This window comes from Ochotona curzoniae, unplaced genomic scaffold (genome assembly GCF_017591425.1).
Source record: "Ochotona curzoniae isolate NIBS_2020 unplaced genomic scaffold, NIBS_Ocur_1.0 scaffold_4701, whole genome shotgun sequence".
Classification (NCBI taxonomy): domain Eukaryota; kingdom Metazoa; phylum Chordata; class Mammalia; order Lagomorpha; family Ochotonidae; genus Ochotona; species Ochotona curzoniae.
Genome location: NW_024467122.1, coordinates 33956531 through 33979045, shown reverse-complemented (window position 1 = coordinate 33979045; position 22515 = coordinate 33956531). Strand labels below are relative to the sequence as shown.

At 37.4% G+C, this 22515-nt stretch overlaps 1 protein-coding gene across 7 annotated transcripts in view; it reads right to left on the bottom strand.

The window, feature by feature from the left end:
* HECTD1 (HECT domain E3 ubiquitin protein ligase 1) overlaps positions 1-22515 on the bottom strand; it is an 83857-nt gene that overhangs the window by 21887 nt on the left and 39455 nt on the right. For 4 of the 7 annotated variants that reach the window (XR_005882663.1, XM_040970237.1, XM_040970236.1 and 1 more), the window contains exons 16-28: positions 19353-19487; positions 18648-18794; positions 18168-18262; positions 15029-15134; positions 13084-13218; positions 11892-12031; positions 11278-11601; positions 10210-10376; positions 9939-10115; positions 6381-7217; positions 5521-5742; positions 2741-2874; positions 650-772 (exon numbers count right to left, since the gene is read on the bottom strand). Coding sequence is in view for 6 of the 7 variants with exons in the window: in XM_040970237.1 (XP_040826171.1) it covers positions 650-772; positions 2741-2874; positions 5521-5742; positions 6381-7217; positions 9939-10115; positions 10210-10376; positions 11278-11601; positions 11892-12031; positions 13084-13218; positions 15029-15134; positions 18168-18262; positions 18648-18794; positions 19353-19487 (2742 nt within the window). In the remaining variant the exon portion in view is untranslated. The remainder of the gene's footprint in view (positions 1-649; positions 773-2740; positions 2875-5520; positions 5743-6380; positions 7218-9938; positions 10116-10209; positions 10377-11277; positions 11602-11891; positions 12032-13083; positions 13219-15028; positions 15135-18167; positions 18263-18647; positions 18795-19352; positions 19488-22515) is intronic. The other 3 variants (XM_040970238.1, XM_040970240.1, XM_040970242.1) reach the window with 3 other exon arrangements.

The window sequence follows — 22515 nt, the reverse complement described above, 5'->3', positions numbered from 1 at the left end:
GCCTTCCTTTATTGCTCTCCCAGGCCATATGCAGGGAGTAGGATGGAAAATGGAGCAGCTGGGATGTGAACTGGTGCCAATATGGGAGCCCAGAAGTGCAAGGCGAAGATTTAGCCATTAGGCTACTGTGCTAGGCCCCTCAAATAAATAATTCGTAAAGATTTATTTACTTATTTTTAAAATATCTTATAGACACAAATGAAGACAGAGAATCTTCCACCTGCTGGCTTACATCCTAGACTGCTACAACAGCATGGGCTGGGCCAATCCAAAGACAGGAGCAAGAACTTTTTCTGAGTCTCTCTCTGGGTGATAGGGACCCAAGCAGTTGGACCACATTTTGCTGCTTTTCTCAGGCTATTAGAGGGAGCTGGATCAGAAGTGGAGCAACCATGATGTAAATAAGTATATGCTTATTATTACCCAAAGGCAAAAGAGTTTCCTCACATTATACCATTAGAATCAAGGATTCTCGTTAGGACAGAGAACCCGACACAGCGAAGTGTCTATCTGTAACTCTGTATTCCCTCTCCTCCACTCTTCTCACTACACATACAACCTTGTAGGCATTTTGATGTTTTGCTTCATGTTTTCCTAGGACAAGAACAAAGATATACCACAAAGAAAATGAACTTAGAAGATCTATGACCTGCTCCCCAATAGGCCGGCTCCCAGCTCCAGCAGGGACCTGTGGTAACTGCGAGGCGACAGCATGGTGCGTGACGTCAGAGCGCGAGCCAGCTCGACGTTGTAAGGATGGACGTCTCAGAATCTGAAATTTCAAAAAAAAAAAACCAGTCAAAAGTTATGCATCTAATTATTTGATTCATACATACTGATATTCATTCACAGATTCGTGAATCTAAACATTCGTGCCCTAAACATTCACAGATTCGTGTTAACAAAAGTTAATCTTTAAAAAGTTTTTATCTTGGGGCCCAGCAATTGGCACAGTGGGGTAAGCTGCTACATGTAGTGCCAGTATCCCACGTGGGTGCCTGTTTAAGCTCCAGCTACTCTATTCCCGATTCATTCCTGCTAATATGCCTGATAAAGCAGTGCAAGATGGCCCTAGGACCTGGGTCCCTGACATCTATATAGGTATCTGAGTGGAGCTCCTGGTTTCTGGCCTAGCCCAGGTTGTTGTGGACGTCTGCAGAGTAAACCATCAGATGTAAAACCTGCCTCTCTGCCTCTCTTTCTTTCCCTGTATCTCTTTCAAATAAATAGTAAAACAAATTATCTTCATAAGCTACACAAACTGAGTATTTTAAATTCATCACTTCTTTCACTTGCTTCTTGCAAAAGAAGCATGTTAATAAATTTTATAAGCAACCAGTAGTAAGGGAGATTTTGGGTTTCTTCACCCATTAAAATTCAACTTATCATTAATGAACTGATAAATTTATCAGTTATACATTATTTTTAACAATCTATAAAAAAAATTTAGAATACATAGAAAGTTATACTAACAGATATTTTCAGGCACAACTTAAACACAACCATAGTGGTTAAACACTGAAAGCTCTGGATCACAATGCTTAGGTTTGGGTCCCCATTTTTCAATTTTAACTCTGATAATAAGGTCAATTATTTTTCTTTTTCTCTTATTACTCTGTGTAAGGACTTACAACAAAATATACAACTACTTCTTACTAACCAGTACTAAAAACTCCTTTCACTGAACAATCATTAAGATTATATTCTTTAAGATTAGTAGTGGTGGGGAGAGCCCACGGCCAACTAAATTGTATCAAGAAACAAACAAGCATAAAAGATTTTATTGGTGAGATCTGGTGCGATGGCCTAGCTACTGGAGTCCTCGCCTTGAACACACTGGGATCCCATTTGGATGCCCATTCTAATCCTGGCAGCCCTGCTTCCCATCCAGCTCACTTCTTGAGGCCTGGAAAAGTAATCGACGATGGCCCAAAGCCTTGGGACCCTGCACCCGTGTGGGAGACCCAGAGGAGGCTAGGAGCTCCTGGCTTTGGATGTGGTCACCTGGGGAGTAAACCATTAGACAGAAAATCTTCCACTCTATCTCTCCTCCTCTCTGTATATTAAAAAAATTTTAAAAAATTGACCACATCCATTAAAAAAATTATAGCACATGCTTCATAAGCTGATGTTAATGGTTACTAAGATGTGCAGCTTACTGAGGGTAGTCCAAAAAAAAGGGAAGATTAGTAAGGGTGAATATTTGGGTTAGTAATTAAGACACTATTGCACTCTTGGCTCCCTTTTGATTCTAGCTTCCTGTTAATTTGGTCCTTGGAAGGCAAAGACTGTTCAAGTAATTGGCTTTCTAGAAGCCACCCACATAGCAGGCTGAGATTTTACCAAAACGCTGGCCCTCCCTTCATTTCTCTTTTTTAAAATTTGTTTATTTTTAATTTAAAATGCAGAGTCAGAAGGACAGAGAGTAGGTTTCTTCATCCACTTGTTCATTCTCAAATGCTCAGTCCAAAGGCAGGAACCAGGAATTTCCTTTGGGTGCCACATATGGGTACAGAGACCCAAACATTCCAAGCATTGGGCCATCCTTTATTGACTTTCCAGGCTATTAGCAGGGAGCTAGATCAGAAGTGGAGCCACTGGGACTTGAACTGACACCCATATGGGATGTTGGTGCCATGGAAGGAAGCTTAGTCTGCCACGCCATGGCACCAGCAACCCTCCCACCCCTTTCAATTCCTAACATCTTATCTTAAAGAAGAGAACTGGGCCCTCTCTCTACCATAACCTCCTCGTATTCCTGGTCTTCCTGATTGTCATCTTCATTCTCATCATCTTCCTCATCCGGCTCTGGCAAGTCTTCATCATCATCGAGCTCAGCTAGTAGGGTACTGGCACGGCAGCTGTCAAGGAAATCTAGAAAACATAATCAACCATCTACTGTCATACAACTAACAAAGCCAAGTAACTCTGTGTTTGAGGATTTACAACATAAAGTAATATTGAAAAGGCACAATCTGAAAAGATCACAATCAGTGATGGTACCTTTGTAGCAGCACACAGAGTAAGTCAAAATGGGTAACAGTCATAGCATGGCAGAAAATACTTTAGCATAATGGATGGCTGTAAACAAGCCTGAATCCACAACATCCCATACAAAAGGTCAATTACTGCAGGCTATGTTAAAAACTACAAATCAATCTTCATTCTCTGAATATATCACAGGAAGCAACAATACGGCAGAAATAAAATATTTTGAAGTTATTCATTTTACCAACATCTACTGAGCACACACTATGTTCCAAGAACTATCAGGCATCAGATATAAATGGTAATGGTCTGAAACCCCACAGAACCTATAAGGAAGTCGAGCGTTTTATAGGCAAACATAAAAATACAACTGTAAGCTGAAAAAAAGATTTTATGAAGGAAAACAGAAATTCAGTAAGATCTGGATTTAGACCAGGCAGACTGTTTAATAATGACTACTTCAAAATAATACCTATATACGGAATAAAGTGTGTAGTAGCACCTTTCACATGATCCATATTGCCCAGTACGTACTAGCTCAGTGAGCTGAAATCCCTTCTCTTTCATCCTTAGACTCTCTCTCTGTTATTCCAATGAAGATTAGGTCATATTGTACTTCTCACAAGTGAAAATGCTGACAATCTATTCATTCAAATGAATTGAAAATAAGCAGATGGATATTTAAAAATTACTTTTAATGTTCATAGACGGCGGGAAAACCTTTCTAACACAGTATCAGTACACAATGTAAAAACGCTGGATATTCTCTATATTCCTGCAAATCCAGACTACAGACGTCTGAGCCAAATATTTTTTTTGAAAGACTTATTCATTTTGGGTCCAGCACGATAGTGTTGTGGTTAAAGTCTTCGCCTTCCACATGCTGAGATGCCATATATGTGTCGGTTCTAATTCCAGCGGCCCTGCTTCCCATCCGGCACCCTGATTGTGGCCTGTAAAAGCAGTCGAGGACAGCCCAAAGCCTCGGGACCCTGCACCCACGAGGGAGACCCGGAAGAGCTCCTGGCTTCGGATTGGCTTAACTCCAGCCGTTGTGGTCCCTTGGGGAGTAAACCATCGGACAGAACATCTTGCTCTATCTTCCTCTTTGCATAATATCCGCCTTTCCAAAAAAATAAATAAATCTTTAAAACATGAGAAAGGAAGAGACAGAGATGGAGGGAAACAGAAAGGAGGAGATTAAGAGAGAGAGAGAGAGACTTTTCATCTACATGGAGGGAAACAGAAAGAAACAGTGAGTGTGTGTGTGTCAGGGAGAGACTTTCCATGCACTGGTCCACTCCCAAGATGGCTGCAGAGCCAGGAGCTCCTCCAAGAGTTTCACCTATCCCCACGGGAGGGAAGGGCCTATGTACTTGGCCCATCTTCCACTGCTTTCCCAGAGATATCAACAAGGACCTGTAAGCGGCTGCAAGTGGAACAGCTGGGATGCAAATTGGTTCTTACATGGATTGTCAGTGGTGCAGGCAGAGATAAAACTAGGTATACAACAATGCTGGCCCCAATACTTTCACATTCTAAAATCTTAGAATCGATACTTGGCAACATTTTTTACTCAGTGACAAAAAAGAGTTATGCCTTATAATTTGGCAGCTTAAATCTGATAAAACGCATTACTCCTAACAGGTAAAAAAAACCTTGGAACCTTGAAATTAGACGGTAACTTTCATTGTGATCAAAGAAAACAAAACAAAAAACCAAAAAACCACTAAATCAATTCTACTTTTTTCTCCTTTAAGGAACAAAATCTAACTTTATATACAAAAATTCTTTCTCTGATGTGTTAACTTGAGTCAGTTTTCTCATCTTATTTTTAATTTTCACATACCAAATGATATTTGGGAAGGCATGACTAATTGGTTTTAATTCTCTTCTACCTTTTCTGTAATATGGTTTACCATTAAAATTTCACTACCAATAAAAGACATAAAGAAGGATGTAAATAAATTTCTAGATTATTGCTTTATAATTTTTTTAAAGAAAATATTTACTTATCAATTTGAAAGGCAGAATCATAAAGACAGGAAGGGAGGAGTTGGGGAAGAAAGGAGGGGAGTAGAGAAAGGGAATGACATTAAGCTCAAGACCCTCTACCCTCAAATGACCACATGGCTAGGGCTGGGTCAAGCCAAAGCCAGAAAGCCAGGAATGTCAATCAGGTCTCCCACGTGGGAACAGGGGCCCAAGGACTGGGTCATCTTCTGCTTCTCCCAGATGCCTCAGTAGTGAGTTAGATTGGAGTGGAGCAGCCAGGAAACAGACCAGCCCCCATTTGGGATGCCAGTGCTGCAGATAGCAGCCTAACAGACTGTGCCACAATGCCGGCTCTATATAAACGTAATTTTAATAACCTCTCACATTACACAGTTTTTTCATCTTATTTGAAGATATATTTGTAAAAGGGATTTTTAAACTTTTTAAGCCCAAATTTTAAAATACCCCAAGAGAAAACATAATACAAATCTCACTATAAAAAATTCTACACATATTTAATTCTCAACTGCAACTTACCATATAAGGAATACTCTGCTTCCTGACCAGTGTCACTCTCACTGGAGGTTGACGTAAGGCTGGTGGTTAAGGTATTACTTAACGACTGACCCACTGATAAAACAGTTGTTGCTGTGGCTACATTGCTGCTGCTGGTGACACTGGATGTGGACATAGTCACTGTTGATGTAGTACCAGGTGTGGTCAAATTAGGAAAACTTTGAGCACCCATAAGAGGAGAAGCTAAGGAAAGAAACAAAGCAAATCAGTCCAAACGGCAGCACTAAAGGAACCTCAGAAAGAGCAAATTTTAACTGTTTTTAAAGAGGTCATATAAGCACTAACATTGGAAATGTTGAATTGAACAACTTTGGGAACCCAACTGAAATCCAACTAAAAAGTCTTATTTTTAGAGCAATTACTTTTTATAAAATATTAAGTCTAGCTTTTTATAATCTCAAGTAATGAAATTATTCCCAATGTATTTTTCAAGAAAATTACCTTGATTTATAAGTAGCTTAAATTAGAATTAAATAACTTTCAGAAAATGAAATAAAATTAGGGCCTAAGTAAAACCTAGACCAGTGTGATGCTTTGGTTTAATGGACTGTAGAATATTAATAAATCTTGTATTTCTTCATGCAACTTTAACCATTTATTACAGAAGAGTGGAAAACCAAAAAATGTTATTTTGTCCTTTCAGAATGAGACTACCACAGTTGATCTGTATTCTGAAATGCTAGATTTGATGTAGTTGTATTTAACATGTTTAATGATCTAGTTAAATATACTGCAGTCAGAATGTTCTGAACAAGAGACCCTACTTTGCATTCCTAAAAGTGGAAACAAACATTGGGTTCCATAAGGAAAAGCTCACTTACTTGCTGTGCTCATCACATTCCTCCCCAAAGTATTAGTGTTGTTATCACTGCTGCTTCGGCTTAGATTCATGTTGTTCGTGGCATTAGTCCGTGCTATGTTTGCCACTCTCCTTACAAAACTCTCCAAGCTAGATGTTTCTCTTGAGGACAGGTTAGGTACACTTGCACTAGAGCTCATAGGGGCCCCAGCAGCCAACAAGGAACTCACTGACAGTCTGTTACTTGCAGAAGAGCTAAGGGGTCGCTGTGAAGCTGCTTCTTTATTAGTTAATTCAGATACTGAACTAACATCAGGAGAGCTAACACTAACAATTCCCATGGATATTGCACTAGATTCCCCAGGAGTACGAACAGAACTATCAGGGCCTAACTTCCTTTCAGCATTTTCACTTCCCGTTTCCGCTGTTAAGGTGCTGGTGCTTGCACTGGAAGATGACCCTACTTCTGTTTGAGGGACGTTTTCAGCAGATGAAAGAACAACAATTGGTTCATGGACATCAGCTCCTGAAACTATACTGTGTTCCAATACAATTTCTGATCTCCGTTCCGTTTTGGTCGAACCCAAGCTGATGTCGCTGCTACTGGCCACGCTACACACAGAACTGCTGCTTCCTTTTCTACTTGAGGAGCCTGCAGCAGCAGAGGTCTTGTCTGGACAGTTGTTTTTCACCAAGCTGCTCCATGACTGCGTTGTGCCTGAAACAGTGGATGAAACAGGTTTGGGTGATGCCACTGTATCAGGGTCGTACCCTGGTGCAAGCTTGAGGTCAAATTTTCCTTCTGCGCCCATACGGTAAGAGTTTGAGCCACCAGCATCCCAGGTGACATCAATCCAGCCTGGAAAGGGACAGGAGTTTGTGAGACCCAGCAGAAAGCAGAGAGGAGCGGTCAGACAGTAGCTCCACAATATGGGATCAGCTTTTCATCAGAGCTGTACTTCTCTGAATTTCTTTAGTCACTTAAGTTCTGCCAAGTTAAATGTTAAGTTCTGAACACCAATCAACTGAAACATTACTAGACTATACAAAATTAGGCTAGCTAGCTGAAAGCCTCACAGTAAGATTATGTTAAGGAAAAAAAAACAAGCACTGTACATAAAGTTCATGGGAAATAACTGAAAGTCTTCCCTTCACTCACTATATTTCTATTCAATCTAGTTTTATTTAAAAACAATGTCTGGGTTGGGTTTACATATACTTTTAAATGGAAAAACTTGAAATTTAAAGACTGATACAATTGGTAAAATATTGAAACATCAGCAAATAAATGGAATAAGCAAAACATTAAAATTACCGAGTATGATTATATCGTCATATTTTCTTTCTAGAAAAAAGTTCTGGCTTACCATTAATTTCTAAGTTTAAGCTAAACTCCATAAATGACAGACAAAATATACATTTATTACAACAAAAATTTTAGATCGCCAGCTCCAATAAAACACTAAGTTAGCATTTCGGTTGTGTTCTCAAAGTTCAGTAGTTACTTTGTTCTCTTATGATTGCATTGCATAAAGTTGAATAAGCACAAAAAATTCTAAAAATAAAATTTAAAAAACACAATGAATTATCTCACTAGACCCTATCTGCAAAAGCTAATAATACATGAAGAACTAATGTGCACAATATTCAGTCTATATTTACTTATATTTGGAAGATGATGCTTAATCTTCCTATAAAAGGTAATTTAACTTACAAAAACTTGCCTATCAGAAAGAAAATTAACAGAAACCTAGCAGTCTTATTTTAATGCTTTAAGCTAACTACTCTACAGGAAAACACACCAAAAATCACATTAAAAAAAAGTATAAGAAGCTTTATTAAACTTTATAATACTTTACCCCTATGCATATGGGATAAGATACAGCATATATACCTACCCACACACCCTGCTGCCCATCCCTCCACCAAATCATTCACTTTTTGATGAAGTGTAGAGGATATAAGTAATAGTGAATTACCTGTAGGGATTAACTGCATATCAATGCTTTGAAAGAAAAACTGACTGCCCCAAATCTATGTAAGTAGCTTAGATGAGATTTCAATTGCTTCAACTTACTATGTATGATGAAATAACCTTTGAAGAACCAACATTTAACTATCTCTTCTGCTACACAGAAAACTGTGAGAAAAGAAAAGTTTCAAAAACATATCTCAAATAAAAATAAATTTTGTATTCCATTAGCTGGTCTGGGAATATAATAATAGTTTATTTCAGAGCACTTACCAAAATTTATTGTAAATTTGTTACCTACAAACATATGGGATCCTAACACTTGTTATCACATAGTATTTAAAAGCTAAAAACCCTCTCAGAAAGAAAGGCTTTAAGCCAAAATTTAATCTCCACATCTGATAATCAGCAGAAAAATAGAACTTCCTTAAATGTTATTTCCTGAAAGCAAGATTTCCATTTTCTTCTGAGTTGCTTTATTTGATCCCATCCAGAGGAAACCCAGCTGCTTTCACGTGTCCATAACTAGCTTTCTCTTATCAAACCACATACCTCAACAAGATCAAAACAAGTTATAGGACATAGAATAACAGGTAATTAAAACTTGTTAAATGGCAGCATTGTCATCTCAACTGTCACTGGTATGTAAGAATTTTGGCTCCCTGTAAACTTAATTTGATTACAATGATTTATTTGCATTACGTTTTAGGGCTACAGAAATGCATTTGATAATGTGGTTATTTGAAAAATAGAATTTAAAACCAAGAAAAAAAGTTCATTTAAACAAATGTCTGTATCATATAAATTATTAAATGTTAAGAGATTTAATGGTACTTATTTTCCTAAGCAATGTCATTTTTTTACAGCTGTTAAAATACCTGTTCTAAGTAAAAATACAAATGCATTAGTTATTTAATGCAAGCCAAAACTGATTTCCCACTGCTTCTTAGGGAAATTATCTGTTAATAAAGTAGTCTTGTAGTTTTCAAGCAAAATCTACTTGAGTTGCTTTGGGAATAGAAATTTATTGTATGGATAAGTATTTAAAATCTACATCAAAGGTTAAAAATAAATTTGATTTATGCAACAACCCTTATAAAGCATGAAGGCTTAAGTACAATCCACCCCACCCCAACTTCCCGCAAAACCTTGAAGACAAAGAAACACTAGGAAATAATTATAATCTGGTAAAAAATAAAGAGGCTGTGTTTCTTGTTTTATGTTTGATTGAAAAGTCATAAGGAAAATGCTAACACTTTCCTTTCTACGTAACTTAGCAGAAAAATATTGTTTCATTTCTTTTAGACTAACCAAAAGTATGAGAAATTAAGGACCACAAAAAGCATTAGAATAAATTAGAAAAGGGGGCAAAAAAGTGGAGGAAGGTTACGAAGTTATTCAATTATACTAGCTTGATAAAGTCCATTCAAATTATCAGCAATAAATTTTTGGTGAAAATCCAATTTAAATGTTTTTTCATTTTTAATGTGCTACAAGTATTTATACTGCTGATACATTTATGTAACTTACAAATTATCCTAAGATAAAAAGAGAAGAGTTACCACTTTATAATACTAGATTTCCAAACAAGTGCTGAGCCCTACTCACCATTGTGCAGCTCGCCTGTGACGGTGCCCTCTCCCTGTGGGCTACCATCTTGATCTCGCCATTTCCAATCTAGGCCTCTAATAACACGAGCTCCTGGAACCATGTATTTTAGAACTTGGGAGCGTACTAGACGTCTCTGTCTTCTAAGATTAGCTTCTGCTTCTTTAGCTGCTTTCCCTATAGGGGATAAATTGGAAGAATGTAAACCAAATCACTTTTTATAAATATAATTGTTTTAGTAAGTTAAAAAAACTTCACAGCATCTCCTTACCTAGCTGATCTTCACATACACCATTTACAGTGCCATAAAGTTCAAATCCAGACAGTGAGAGGTAGTGTGTTTGTCCACTAGCGTTCTTCCCCATCTGCTTAATTCTGACATGCCGCCACCCTTGCTTCTCATCCTTTGGTGGATCAAGAGGCCAGGTTGCAGTTGACCTACACACATGTTAGAGAATTATGTAGTCTTTTAAAACAGATACTTAAGGTGGTGAGAATGTTTACACTAAAGAGAACTTTAGAAAAACATCAACTTTTCAAATTCAAGAAACAGTTCACTAAAGAATAAAGAAATCAATGAATAAGAAAAAGATAACAGGTCAGAAGTGAAATTTAACGTATGTTATTAACTTGACACATAAGTTAAATGATTTCTGGTTGACATAATTCAAAGATAAAATAAAGCTAACAGTGTAAGAAATGTATTTTTAAGATGAAAAGTTTACTTCTTGAGTTTTCATTAAATGATGCACTAAAATTTCAAGGTTAAAGCATGGATACATTATGAACTAATCCTAATGTTAAGAAGCTCTTCTCATTATAAATCAAAAGCAAATCAAAACTTAACTAATTCAGATTCCACGCTTGAAATACGTCATAATACAATGTTAAAACTTAGTGGAACTATGTTTTTCAGAAACACAACTGGTCTCCTGTCCTTAAAAATTAATGTGATCAACAATTAAAATTTAAGAACGTATAAAAACAAACATAATTCTACAATCAGCAATAGACACGGTATTGCTAAACATTTACTTGTATGATGTTATATGGTTTATAAAAAGCTAATTCCATATTTTGTTTCCTTTAGTATATGTTATATACACATACAAATACATAATAAACTTAAAATATATGTTATTTCTATTACTGATATTTAATCTAAAACTTCTGACAATGTTTGGGTATGAAGTCATAGCTGTAATACCTAAAGTATGTAACAGGTGATGTTTTTAGGAAAGAAAAACTTGTTTGAATATTCTACAAAGAGAGCTCCAGAGTACACAGTCCTAAAAACATTTTACTGAGTTTTCCAATTTGCAAAGACTCCTCAACTAACCCAGGTTCATTGAGACTGCAGTCATCAACATGGGTATACAAAGAAGTCCAGTTCTGTCCATCTTTGGATACCTGGAAAACCCAATTTCTTAGTGCAGACCTTCCATAACCACGAGCATGACGAAGCGTATAAGCTGATGGTACCACCCAGAGACCCAGATCTATGGCGAACCAGGCATTCTTGTCATCATTGCTATGACAATTTAAAGCTGAATTATCACGACTTAATATGTCTTCTAAGCGACCATATGGTAGATTTCTTCCTTCTGATGATGTTACTACTACAAGTCCATAAGCAGCTGGATTTACCCACTCATATGCAGTTCTACATGAAAACAAAGAAAAATTAACAAATAACAATGTGAATATAATTACATTTGTCCACAACTTCTCAAAATTATAAAATCACATTAAATCAAATAAAATTATACAATTAGTAGGTTGAGGCTTTTTTTTTGTTATAAGCAGGAATTTGGGTATCTTAAATTTAATCCATAAGATGAAATTACTAAATCTTTAGCATTTTCAACAAGTAATTAATAGCTTTATTCTACCACCTATTATTTTTTTTCTCCAGGTAAATAGTGTCACTCTAGCATAAACAGAATCACTTACTTTGCATTTGTCCCAATCCAATAAATGATTCCATTCTCATCAAAATCATGCTGGTGTCGAAATACAAAATTTTGGCCCTCTCTTAATTTTCGAACAAATACAAATGAAGATCGGTCAAAATCGTACCACTGTTTTGCCACCTAAACCAAAAAAGGGGAAACATGTACCTTAATAATGCTATTTTTAAATTACCCACATTTTCCAGATGACGTATTTTCTTCTCATTGTAACAAATGTACATTAAAAAACATTTGCGACCAGCCATTTGGTGTTGTGATTAAGATGTCGCCTGGGTATCTGCAGCCCGTATCACACTGCCTCGGTTCAGATCCCTGTTCAGTTCCCAATTTCAGTTTACTACTAATGTGTATTTTGAGAGGCAAAAGACACTAATGTTTCAAGGATTTGGGTCTCTGCTACCCATGTGGGGGACCCAGTTTGAATTCCTAGTTTCAGGCTCTGGCCAAGTCCCAGTCCTGGCTACTGCAGGAATCTGGGGAATAAACACGCACATATAAGATCTCTATATCTGTCATTTAAATAAACTATATTTTTTAAAGTATAAAATACACGAAATCTAAATAAGCACTACAAATAATGTATTTCTTCAGTTCACTATATCAGTAAATAAGTCTTGATTTTTCCATTACTACCAACAGTTATATAATATTCAAGTTAATGAAAATGATTTTATATAAAGACAATTTTAACAGATTTTAAGATTTATCTACTTAACATTCTTTTGTTGGCTGTCTTTAACGTTTTGTTCCCTGTTTTAATATTGCAAAGAACTTTTATAAACATTCTTTATGTAGGAAGCATTTATGGTATGGTAAGATGACATGTTTTTTTAAAGTTTACTGAAAAACTTTTATTCAAGAAGTAGTGGTGGGGGTGAAGGGAACACACAGAAACTGAGATTGCATTGGTTGGTTCATTCCCCAATGCCCAGGATGGCTGGTAGTGCTGAGGCCAAAGTCAGGAGCCAGAATTGAGCATCAAATACGGGCTATCCACTGCAGGCCATGAACACGACAGCCACTGCTTTAACCACTATGCCAAACACCTGAAACTCAAGTATTTTCTTAAAAGACTCCTGGAAACGAAACTAGTGGATGAAATTCCACTGCTTAACTCTGGAACACACTTCTCACACAGGCTAATCCACATCATGCCTGTGCCAGAGGCTCACCATCTTCAAGAGATACTGTTCCAGAGATTCTACTGTAGCTAAGGGTTCCATCTTTAACATTCTGCCAGTCCGATCTATCAATGCAGTTTCACCAGGTGCACGTTCCAACCGAAATCGTAATCTTCTTGTCAGTATCTACACAGAAACAATCAAAATGCTTTAGAAAATACTGTTTTCTCAGAATTATAAAAGTGACACATTACAAAACCACAATGACTGAATTTTTATAAAGCATAATTATAATGGAAGGATCAATGAAAACGTTTTTTTTTAGTAAATATTTTTTAAAATCCATTGAATAAATAATACTGGTGATTAAGAAAAAACAGTATTTCATTTCCTAGAATGTCTAAACAAGCTGAAATGGACAGTTTTAACAATTATTCTGAAATATTTTTAACAGAACCATCAAATCTGTGGCTCTAACTCATAATTTTTTACAGGTAACTGTTTTGAAAAGCTGATTAGCTTATTTCTTTAAAGCTAGAATACATTATTATGCTAAGGTAAAAAAACTTTTAAAAGATATCCCTTAATCCAATATATCTGAGTAAATAAAAAGTATAGGACTACTAATTTCAGACTGCTTTATTTCTATACCAATCTTAACTATTTCTTACATGTGTATTTTGGGAACATAGTGAACTACAAAATTACCAGAGGATATTTTCCTGGTTTTCCTCTCTCTGGATGTTGCAGTCTCCTGAAGTGAAAAGTGTGTAATAAAAAATGTTGGTGTCCTAGCACTGAATAAGCAGGTGAATTTCCAGTTTGAGACTTATTTCATTGCTCTATCATTCTATGTGAAATAAAATACAAAGTAGCCTTCCAACTTTTAATATGTATATGTATATATATATATATATATATCACTTCAGGTGGGAACAACTTGTATGTAACTTTCTGATAAAGCACTCTAGTTTGGAAGTTCACTGGCTTCCACAACATGACTCTTAGGAGTATGACAAGTTTTGTTTGAGTGAACACTGATTTCAGCTTTAGTCTCTTAGAACGGTATATTCACAACCAAGTTTTCTGTTTCCCGGAATGCAGGGAAGAATGGATAAAGGCAAGATTCAAAGCAGGACCTTCTAACGCTATCCACAGAAGATGCGAGCTGGGATATTAACAGTAAAAAATTTGTTTTGCTTGTTCGCAACTACAGCCTAGCTTTTAACAAAAGAATAATTGAAACAGAATATACACACAGACTGAATAAAAGGAGGGAGAAACACATTATAAAACCACATGACTAAGAGATAACAGCAAAGATTTTAGAAGATCTGTCTCCAACCCATGTCATACAGAAATACATGAAAAACCATCATTGCTAAAACACTTTTACTTCCCTCACCCCCCAAATGTTGACTTAGCAGAGACAAGAAAGGAACTTGCTGTAGTGTCCATGCTGCCTCCCTGGTGCAGAGGTGCTGGGGGGTGATCAGGCCACAAGGGACGAGCCGTAAGGAAAGGACTGACCCTTACAGAAGAGGCCTGGTGAAGCTGCCTTGCTCCTTTCTCCCTGTGAGGTCACCACTAAAAAGCCCTCATCAAATGCCAGATTAGCTGGTTTTCTGAGCAAGGACTACCAAGCAGTCAGAACTGTGAGAAAAAAATTTCTACTGTTTAAACATTACCTAGTTTAAGGTATTTTGTAACAGCAGCCCAAACAGACTGACAGAGGACTCATCATTCCAAAACATAAAGAATCAATTGCCCTTTTTTCCCTCACACGGATAAAATATCTCTTTGTATTTATAATCGACCAAATATGACTTATTGAGTAAATGTGATTTATTTCACAGTGATTTGCTCAAATGACATTTTAGCTAACATTTTTAAACAGAATCACTCTTATTTTAATTCACTATTAAAAATTTAAAAATATGTAACACTGTTCATAGACTCATTCAACAACACAAGCTACTACATTTTACATGGTTACCTGGAGGTTATACGTAGATCCTGGTGCATCATACAAATGGAGAGGTAGACGTTCGATAGATTCTAGTACAGCTATTAACTTTCGAATTAATGCAACTGCTGGCCGACTGTGAAAAAAATAATTATTAGGGGCTTTTCTACAAATGCAATAAATCAGGTAAAAATAGTAGTAACCAACCTCATGCAAAGCCCTACTTCTGAAGACAAGATTTGGTTTTAAAAACATTCATAAAAAAATAAAATCTTTTTGAAAGGCACAGATAGAGAGAGAGCTCTTCTATTTCCTAGTTCACTACCCAAATAGTTGTGAAAGTCTGGCCAGCCGAAGCCCAGAGTCAGGAACTGTCATCCCTGGGTGTCAGGGACTAGCACTTGAGTCATCATCCATTGCCTTCCCGGGCTCCACAGCAGGAGACTAGATCAGAAGCAGATGAGCCAAGATGTGATCCCAGGGGCCCCAACACAGGACACCATGTTCCAAGCAGCAATTTAATTCACTGACCTACAAGGTGTTTCTTTTTATAAATTTTAACAAGGACACACAATTCTATCTCTACATATCATCCATTATACACTCAGAATATATTTTTAAATTTATTTATCTGAAAATCAAGAGTTAGAAGGAGAGAAAGATATCCTCCATTTGAAGATATAATTATTTGAAAAGTGACAGTTTAAAAAAAAAAGAAAAGAAAACCAATTTTGTATTGGCTTAACTCATGCACATGTCAGTGGAACAGAACAGTGAGCTCAGAAATTAATCCACATAAACACAGCCAACTGATTTTTACCAAAAGTACTCAGAACATATAGTAAAGTAAGGATGATCTCTTCAACAAATGGTGGGGGCAAAACTGAATACATGCATGCAGAGGAATGAAATTAGATCCATATCTCTTACTATGTACAAAAATCAACGCAAGATGAGTCAACAACCTAATTTTAGACCTGAGACTAGAACCAGTGCTGTGACTTACTGAACTAAGCCTCTGCCTGCAGCACTGGCACTACACATGGGTGTCAGTTTAAATCCCAAGTACCGCACTTATGAACCAGCTCCCTGCTGATGGCCTGGGAAAGTGACAGAGGATGGCCTACGCGCATGGACCCCTGCACCCATCTGGAAGAAGCTTCTGGCTTCAGACTGGTGTAGTATGAACTGTTGTCATTTGGGAAGTGAAGCACTGGATGAAGAGCTCTCTCATTTTATCTTTCCATCCCTCTTTGTATAGTAAACAAAATATCAGCGTGAAAAGATATCAGAATGGGAAAAATATTTGTAAAACACCTATCTGACCAAAGAGAAATAGTCCAAATGTAACAGCATCTTAACCTTAACAAAACAATCCTTTAGTTGAGAAATGGACCAAGGACTTCAACAGAAAGTTCCAAAAGAAATACAAATGACCAACAGATATATGAAAAGCATTCAGCATCACTAGCCATCAGAGAGATGCAAATCAAAACCATCTCATGACTATCAGAATGGCTAAATTTCAAACCACAGAGAGTAACAAAAACACTGGAGGGGTGTGGATAAAGTGGAACACTTACATACTGTTAATAGGAATGTAAATTGGCACAGCCACCATAGAAAACTGGGGAGGTATCTTTAAAAACTAGAAATTGATTTCAGGTATGATCTAGCAATTCCACTACCGGGTATATGCCCCAAAGACTTGAACATGATGAATCAAAGAGATACCTTTATTGAAGCACTGCTCACAACAATCACAGTTTTGAATCAACTAATCCATCATCAAATGAAAAGGTAAAGAAAAAGCAGTATATGTACACAATGTGATATTACTAAGAGACCAAAATGCTACCATTTGCAGCAAAATGGAGTTTTCAACTGGAAGACATCATACTGAGAATAAGGCGACCCCGAAAGAAAAATACTACATGTTCTCCCTCAAATGTGGGCGCCAACGTTTAAAAAAGAAGTATTTATGGGCCGGCAGCATGGCCTAGTGGCTAAAGTCTTAGCCCTGATTGCGCCAGGATTCCATATGGGTGCCAATTCTAATCCCGGCGGCCCCACTTCCCATCTAGCTCCCTGTTTGTGGCCTGGGAAAGCAGTCAAGGACAGCCCAAAGCCTTGGGACCCTGCACCCGTGTGGGAGACCTGGAGGAGGTTCCTGGCTCCTGGCTTTGGATCGACATAGAACCGGCTGTTGCGGTCACATGGGGAGTGAATCATCGCACAGAGGACCTTCCTCTCTGTCTCTCCTCCATGTATATCTGACTTTCCAAAATAAATAAATAAATCTGTAAAAATAAATAAATAAATATTTGTTACCAGTATCGTTATAATCGTTACAAATATAGCTTGTAAAACTTCATTTTATACTATACCAAAACAACAGTTATAAATGTTATACAAGTTTAATTATCTGTAATTATTTCATAACTTACTGTATATGGGTGAAATGGTCATTTTTCTATTCAATGGTCATTTTTCTATTCAGTTATTTGTTTATAGCTGTTGTCCCTAGTCCCACTAAACCACAGTATTTTTGCTTAGCAAAAACAAAAAGCCAAAAATTAACAAGGAAAAGAAGAAAGTGTGTCATCAAGGATGATTAAAGCAAAAAAAAAAAAAAAGGAAGGAGGCAAAGGAGGAATGAGTGATGGTGAAATATATTCCTAGGGGCATGGCGCCATGGCCTAGCAGTCCTCGCCTTGAATGCCCTGGGATCTCATATGGGTACCGGTTCTAATCCCAGCAGCTCCACTTCCCATCCAACTCCCTGCTTGTGGCCTGGGAAAGCAGTTGAGGACCTCCAAACCCTTGGGACCCTGCACCCACATGGGAGACCTGGAGGAAGCTCCTGGATCCTGGCTTCGGATTAGCATAGCCTGGCTGCTGCTCTCACTTAGGGAGTGAATCATCAGATGGAAGATCTTCCTCTCTGCCTCTCCTCCTCTCTGTATATCTGCCTTTCCAATAAAAATGAAATAAATCTTATTGAAAAAAAAGAAATATATTCCTGGAACTATATGCATGAAATTAATGAAATCCATCTTTCTATATTAACAAGTTAAGAATGCAAAGTTTTTTTTTCCTTTAAAAAAACGAAGTTAGACCAATTCTGCAAACATCATCAATATTAGATTAAATTAACTTTTTTTTTTACCTTTCATCGTCTTCATTTTCACTAAAGGCTGTTTTGAAAACATTTATTCTTTCTACTAGCTGGCTACAATCTTGCTTCATATCCAAATCCATGCTCTAAAAAAAAAAAAAAAATAATCAAAAACCAAAAACTTAGAAAATGTTTATGGTTCTTGCTAAAATGTATTATGACTTCATGGTGACTAGAATAGTAATATGTTACTACAAATTTATTAATATGGTATTATAAAATTATTGAAGCAATCTGAATGATTGCTAATCATTTAATAATTGAAATTTTTTTACTGTATGACTAGCAGTATTACCAACATACACATGAAATTAAACAGATTCACCTACTGATTCAACTGACAGAACATTCAAAGTCATGACATTGTCTTGCAAAGAAATACTTAAAAACTAGCAAACTAACAATTGCTTTACCAAAAGGACAGCCACAGTAATTTTCAAAATTATGCATTTAGTCATTGGAAAAACTTACATTGTTTAAAACAGTAAGAAGTGCTTGCACCAAGCCACTACTGCACATTTCATAAGGTGAAATTGTGTTTTCATCCTTCAACAGTACAATTAGGTTTTCTAAGGCTGTCTTCATTAAGTCTCTCCAAGTGTTCTCACCCTCAATACACTAAAAGAAAAAAATGTTTTAAAAAGACAATCAAAAAACCATAAAATTCTTTAAACAGTTTATTATAAAATCAGTTCTCATGAAAATAAATTAGATATTTCAAAAGATTAAATTTAGCTAACTGAAGCAAATTACCTCTAGCAGAGGTTATCAAAATTTTCAATAAAGGGCTTACCAGGAAGATTTCAGGGTTTGTTCAGCAAGGTAGCCTGCCATAATTGTCCAACCCTACTACTGTAGCATCAAAGTGTCACAGAAAATATGAAAGTTAACATGGCTACATGGAAGAAAATTCTATTTATGAACACTAAAATTCAATTTAAATATTTGCAAAAAAAAAAACCACCTCATGTTTCATGATATTCTTTTGACTTCTCAATTTTCAACATATAAAATCAATCTTAACTAATAAAGCTATACCAAAAAGGCTGGCTGGTCATTATTTGGCTTGGGGTCAAAATCTGCTGATTCACTACTTAATTCCCAGTATATAAAGAATAGAGCAGAAACAAACTAATTAAAAATTTACTGGCAATCTTAATCAAGAGGCTGACATACTTGTCTGTTTGTATGAAGCTCCCAAGAGGACTCTAACTGCGTGGCTATGTTCCTGAGTGTTACCACTACTCCTCGAGGCATGCTTTCCACAGCTTTAAAGTGGTCATCATACAAATCTCGAGCCATAGTTCGTACCTAACAAAATGAACAGAGTAAATGTGAATTTTCACTGCAATTAATAATTTTACTAAACTTTTCCTTTTACACAGATAGTCTGTTTTAAGAATAAATATTGGTATTGTGGCGTGGCTACATCCCATATGGATATCAGTTTGAATACTGGTTGCTCCACTTCTGATAAAGTTCCCCGCTAGGCACCAATCGCCTGGGGCCTGCCCCCAAACCACGCCCCCCATACCTTGCAGACCCTGGAGCTCTCGCTCTCTCTTTCTTCTCTCCTCTCCTGTATTCTCTCCTCTCCTCTCCTTCCAGCCTCCTTCCCTCCTTCCCCTTCCCCCTTTTCTCTCCACCACCTCCACCCCATTCCTTTCCCGCTGGAATAAACCTCCTAAGATACAAAAAAAAAAAAAAAGTCCCTTGCAAGATAGCTTAAGTGCTTGGGCTACCACATCCATGTGAGAGACCCAGGAAAATCCCCTGGCTCCAGACTGTGCCAGCTCTGGCCACTTTGGCTATCTGGAGAGTAACAAGTGGATGGAAGGTCTCTAACTCTTTCAAATAAAGAAAATGAGTAAATTATAAATAAATTAACATCCTGGGGATCACTTTGTGTTGCAGTGGTTTAGAAAGGTATTGCCTGGGATACCAGCATTCCGTACAGGCACTGGTTTAAGACCCAACCCCGTCATTTCCAATCCAGGACCCTTCTAACGACCTGAGAAAAGCAGCATTTGATGGCCCAAGTGTTCAGATTCTGCTACCCAAATGAGCAATCTGGACGAAACTGCCATGTCATGGTGCTGGTCTATACTTTAAAGTGACATACCTTCTTAATACTTTTATAGATTCTTTCCATTCAAATTATGTAAACACACTATAAAATTCTCTCAATGTAAAGTTTCACCATGAGAATAAATGACTATGTCAACAGGGCAGCGATTACCTCATTTAAAATATTTTCTGGACAGAACAATCCATGAATGTTCTAGGTTTGGGTATGATTATATTTACATATGATGCTATTTGCAAAAACATGATTAAACAATGCAAACTTAAGATTTGAAATGCAGAGAGACAGAGGAAGAGACAGAAGTATGACTTCCAACTGCTGCTGCAACAACCTGGGCTGTGCCAGGAATTCCACCTGGCTTTCTGACAAGACAACATGGACACAAGCACTTGAGCCATCACCCACTGTCAGCCATGGCCTATTGGCAGGCAGCTTGATCTGAACTAGAGCAGCTAAGACTCTAACTGGAACTCTGAAATGTGATACTAGTGCTGCAAGAGACAGCCTAAACGGCGCACAGCATACCAGCTCCTGAATACATTTCAATCACAAACTAATCCAGCACAGAACTATTAAATAACATGTTTTCATTCTATTTTGATCTGCCTTTGAGAATTAAAAGTTCTAATCAATGAGCAACTTTGAATCCCTTTTATAAACAGTATCAATAAGGAACTGAGGTCAAAACAGTTAAAATTCCCACCCACTGGTTCTCTATCCAAATACCAGCAATAGCTAAGGCTGAGACAGACTGAAGACAGAGACTGAGTATTCAAAACAAGTTCCCCCCTAAGCCACCTCCTGCTGTTTTTCCCAGGCCAGCAGCAGGAAACTGGATTGCAAGCAGAACATCCAGGATATGAACCAGCACCCACATGGGACGCTGGTATCACAGGCAGCAGCTTTACTTGCTATGTTACAGTATCAGCATTCAAATTATTATTCTAATTAATTTACTTTTATAGGAATGTCAGATATACAGAGAGGAAGAGAGAAAGAGAGGAAGATCTGTCTGATTATTCACTCTTCAAGCAGCCACAATGTCCAGAGTTGAGCCGATCCAAAGCCAGGAGCATGGAGCTTCATCCAGGTCTCCCAGGCAGGTGCAGGGTCCCAAGACTTTGGGTTGTCCTCGACTGTTTTCCCAGGCCACCGGGATTAGAACAGGCAACCATATAGGATCCCAGTATATGCAAGGCAAGGACTTTAGCCACTAGGTTACCGGGCCAGGCCCCAAATTATTTTTAAAATAAATTACTTATAGACGCAGACATTACAACACAGCAGTTAAGCTGTGTTTAGGATAGTGCTGGTTTAATTATAAGCTATTCTACTTTTGATTCCACACTCTGTTAATGAAACCAGAAAGCAGCAAATGACTCTCAAATACGTGAGCCCCTAATACCTACACAGATCAGGACTGCACCCTGGCCTTAGCTCAGGGAGCACAGGAGTGAATGGAAGATCTCTCACTTCTCTCATCTGTCTCTCTGTTGCTTTGCCTTTCAAGCAGATGAAAATAAACAATTTCCCCCCAAATTTATATATTTTCCTTTTACTTGAAAAGTGGACATGGGCCTTCTATCTGTCATTTCAGTCCCCAAATTCCCCCAAACAACCAGGGCTGAGCCAATTCAAGGACAGCAGCCTGCAACTCAATCCTTGTCCACCAGTGTCTCCAAGCGTACGGAACTAGCAGGGAGCAGCAGTCAGAGCAGTCACCACCTGAACCCAGGCACCCCCGGCAAGTCCACCAAACAGCAACTTAACCAACCGCTCAGTGAAACGCTCACCCTAAGACTGCCGTGTTAAATGCTCATCCTAGGTATCACGCTTGTGAAACTGGAATCAGTAACACCTCTGCTCCCAAATCTTTCTGAAGCAGTGGTCATCTGGTGAGCATTAAACCAGCACCAAAACATTCTAAGGCTGTGCAGGTAAACTGTTGTATCACAGAATATTAGTTCTGGATTATGAAATATAATAATTACTATCAATCTCACTGTGTCACTAAAATTATTATCCATAATAACTTAAATGAGTTATTTTCCATTACTATGTCAAATAATTTAACTGTCGATTATGCTTGTTTTTATGTTAGTATATAATATATATGTAAAGATTATATGTAAGTCAACACTGGAAAATACTGAAAAGAGATATAATAGGAAAGCCACAAGTACATAATTATTAGAATGGCTTAGGCATACATCTTAATTTTTTCAGTACTCATTACCTATCATAAGATTTCAC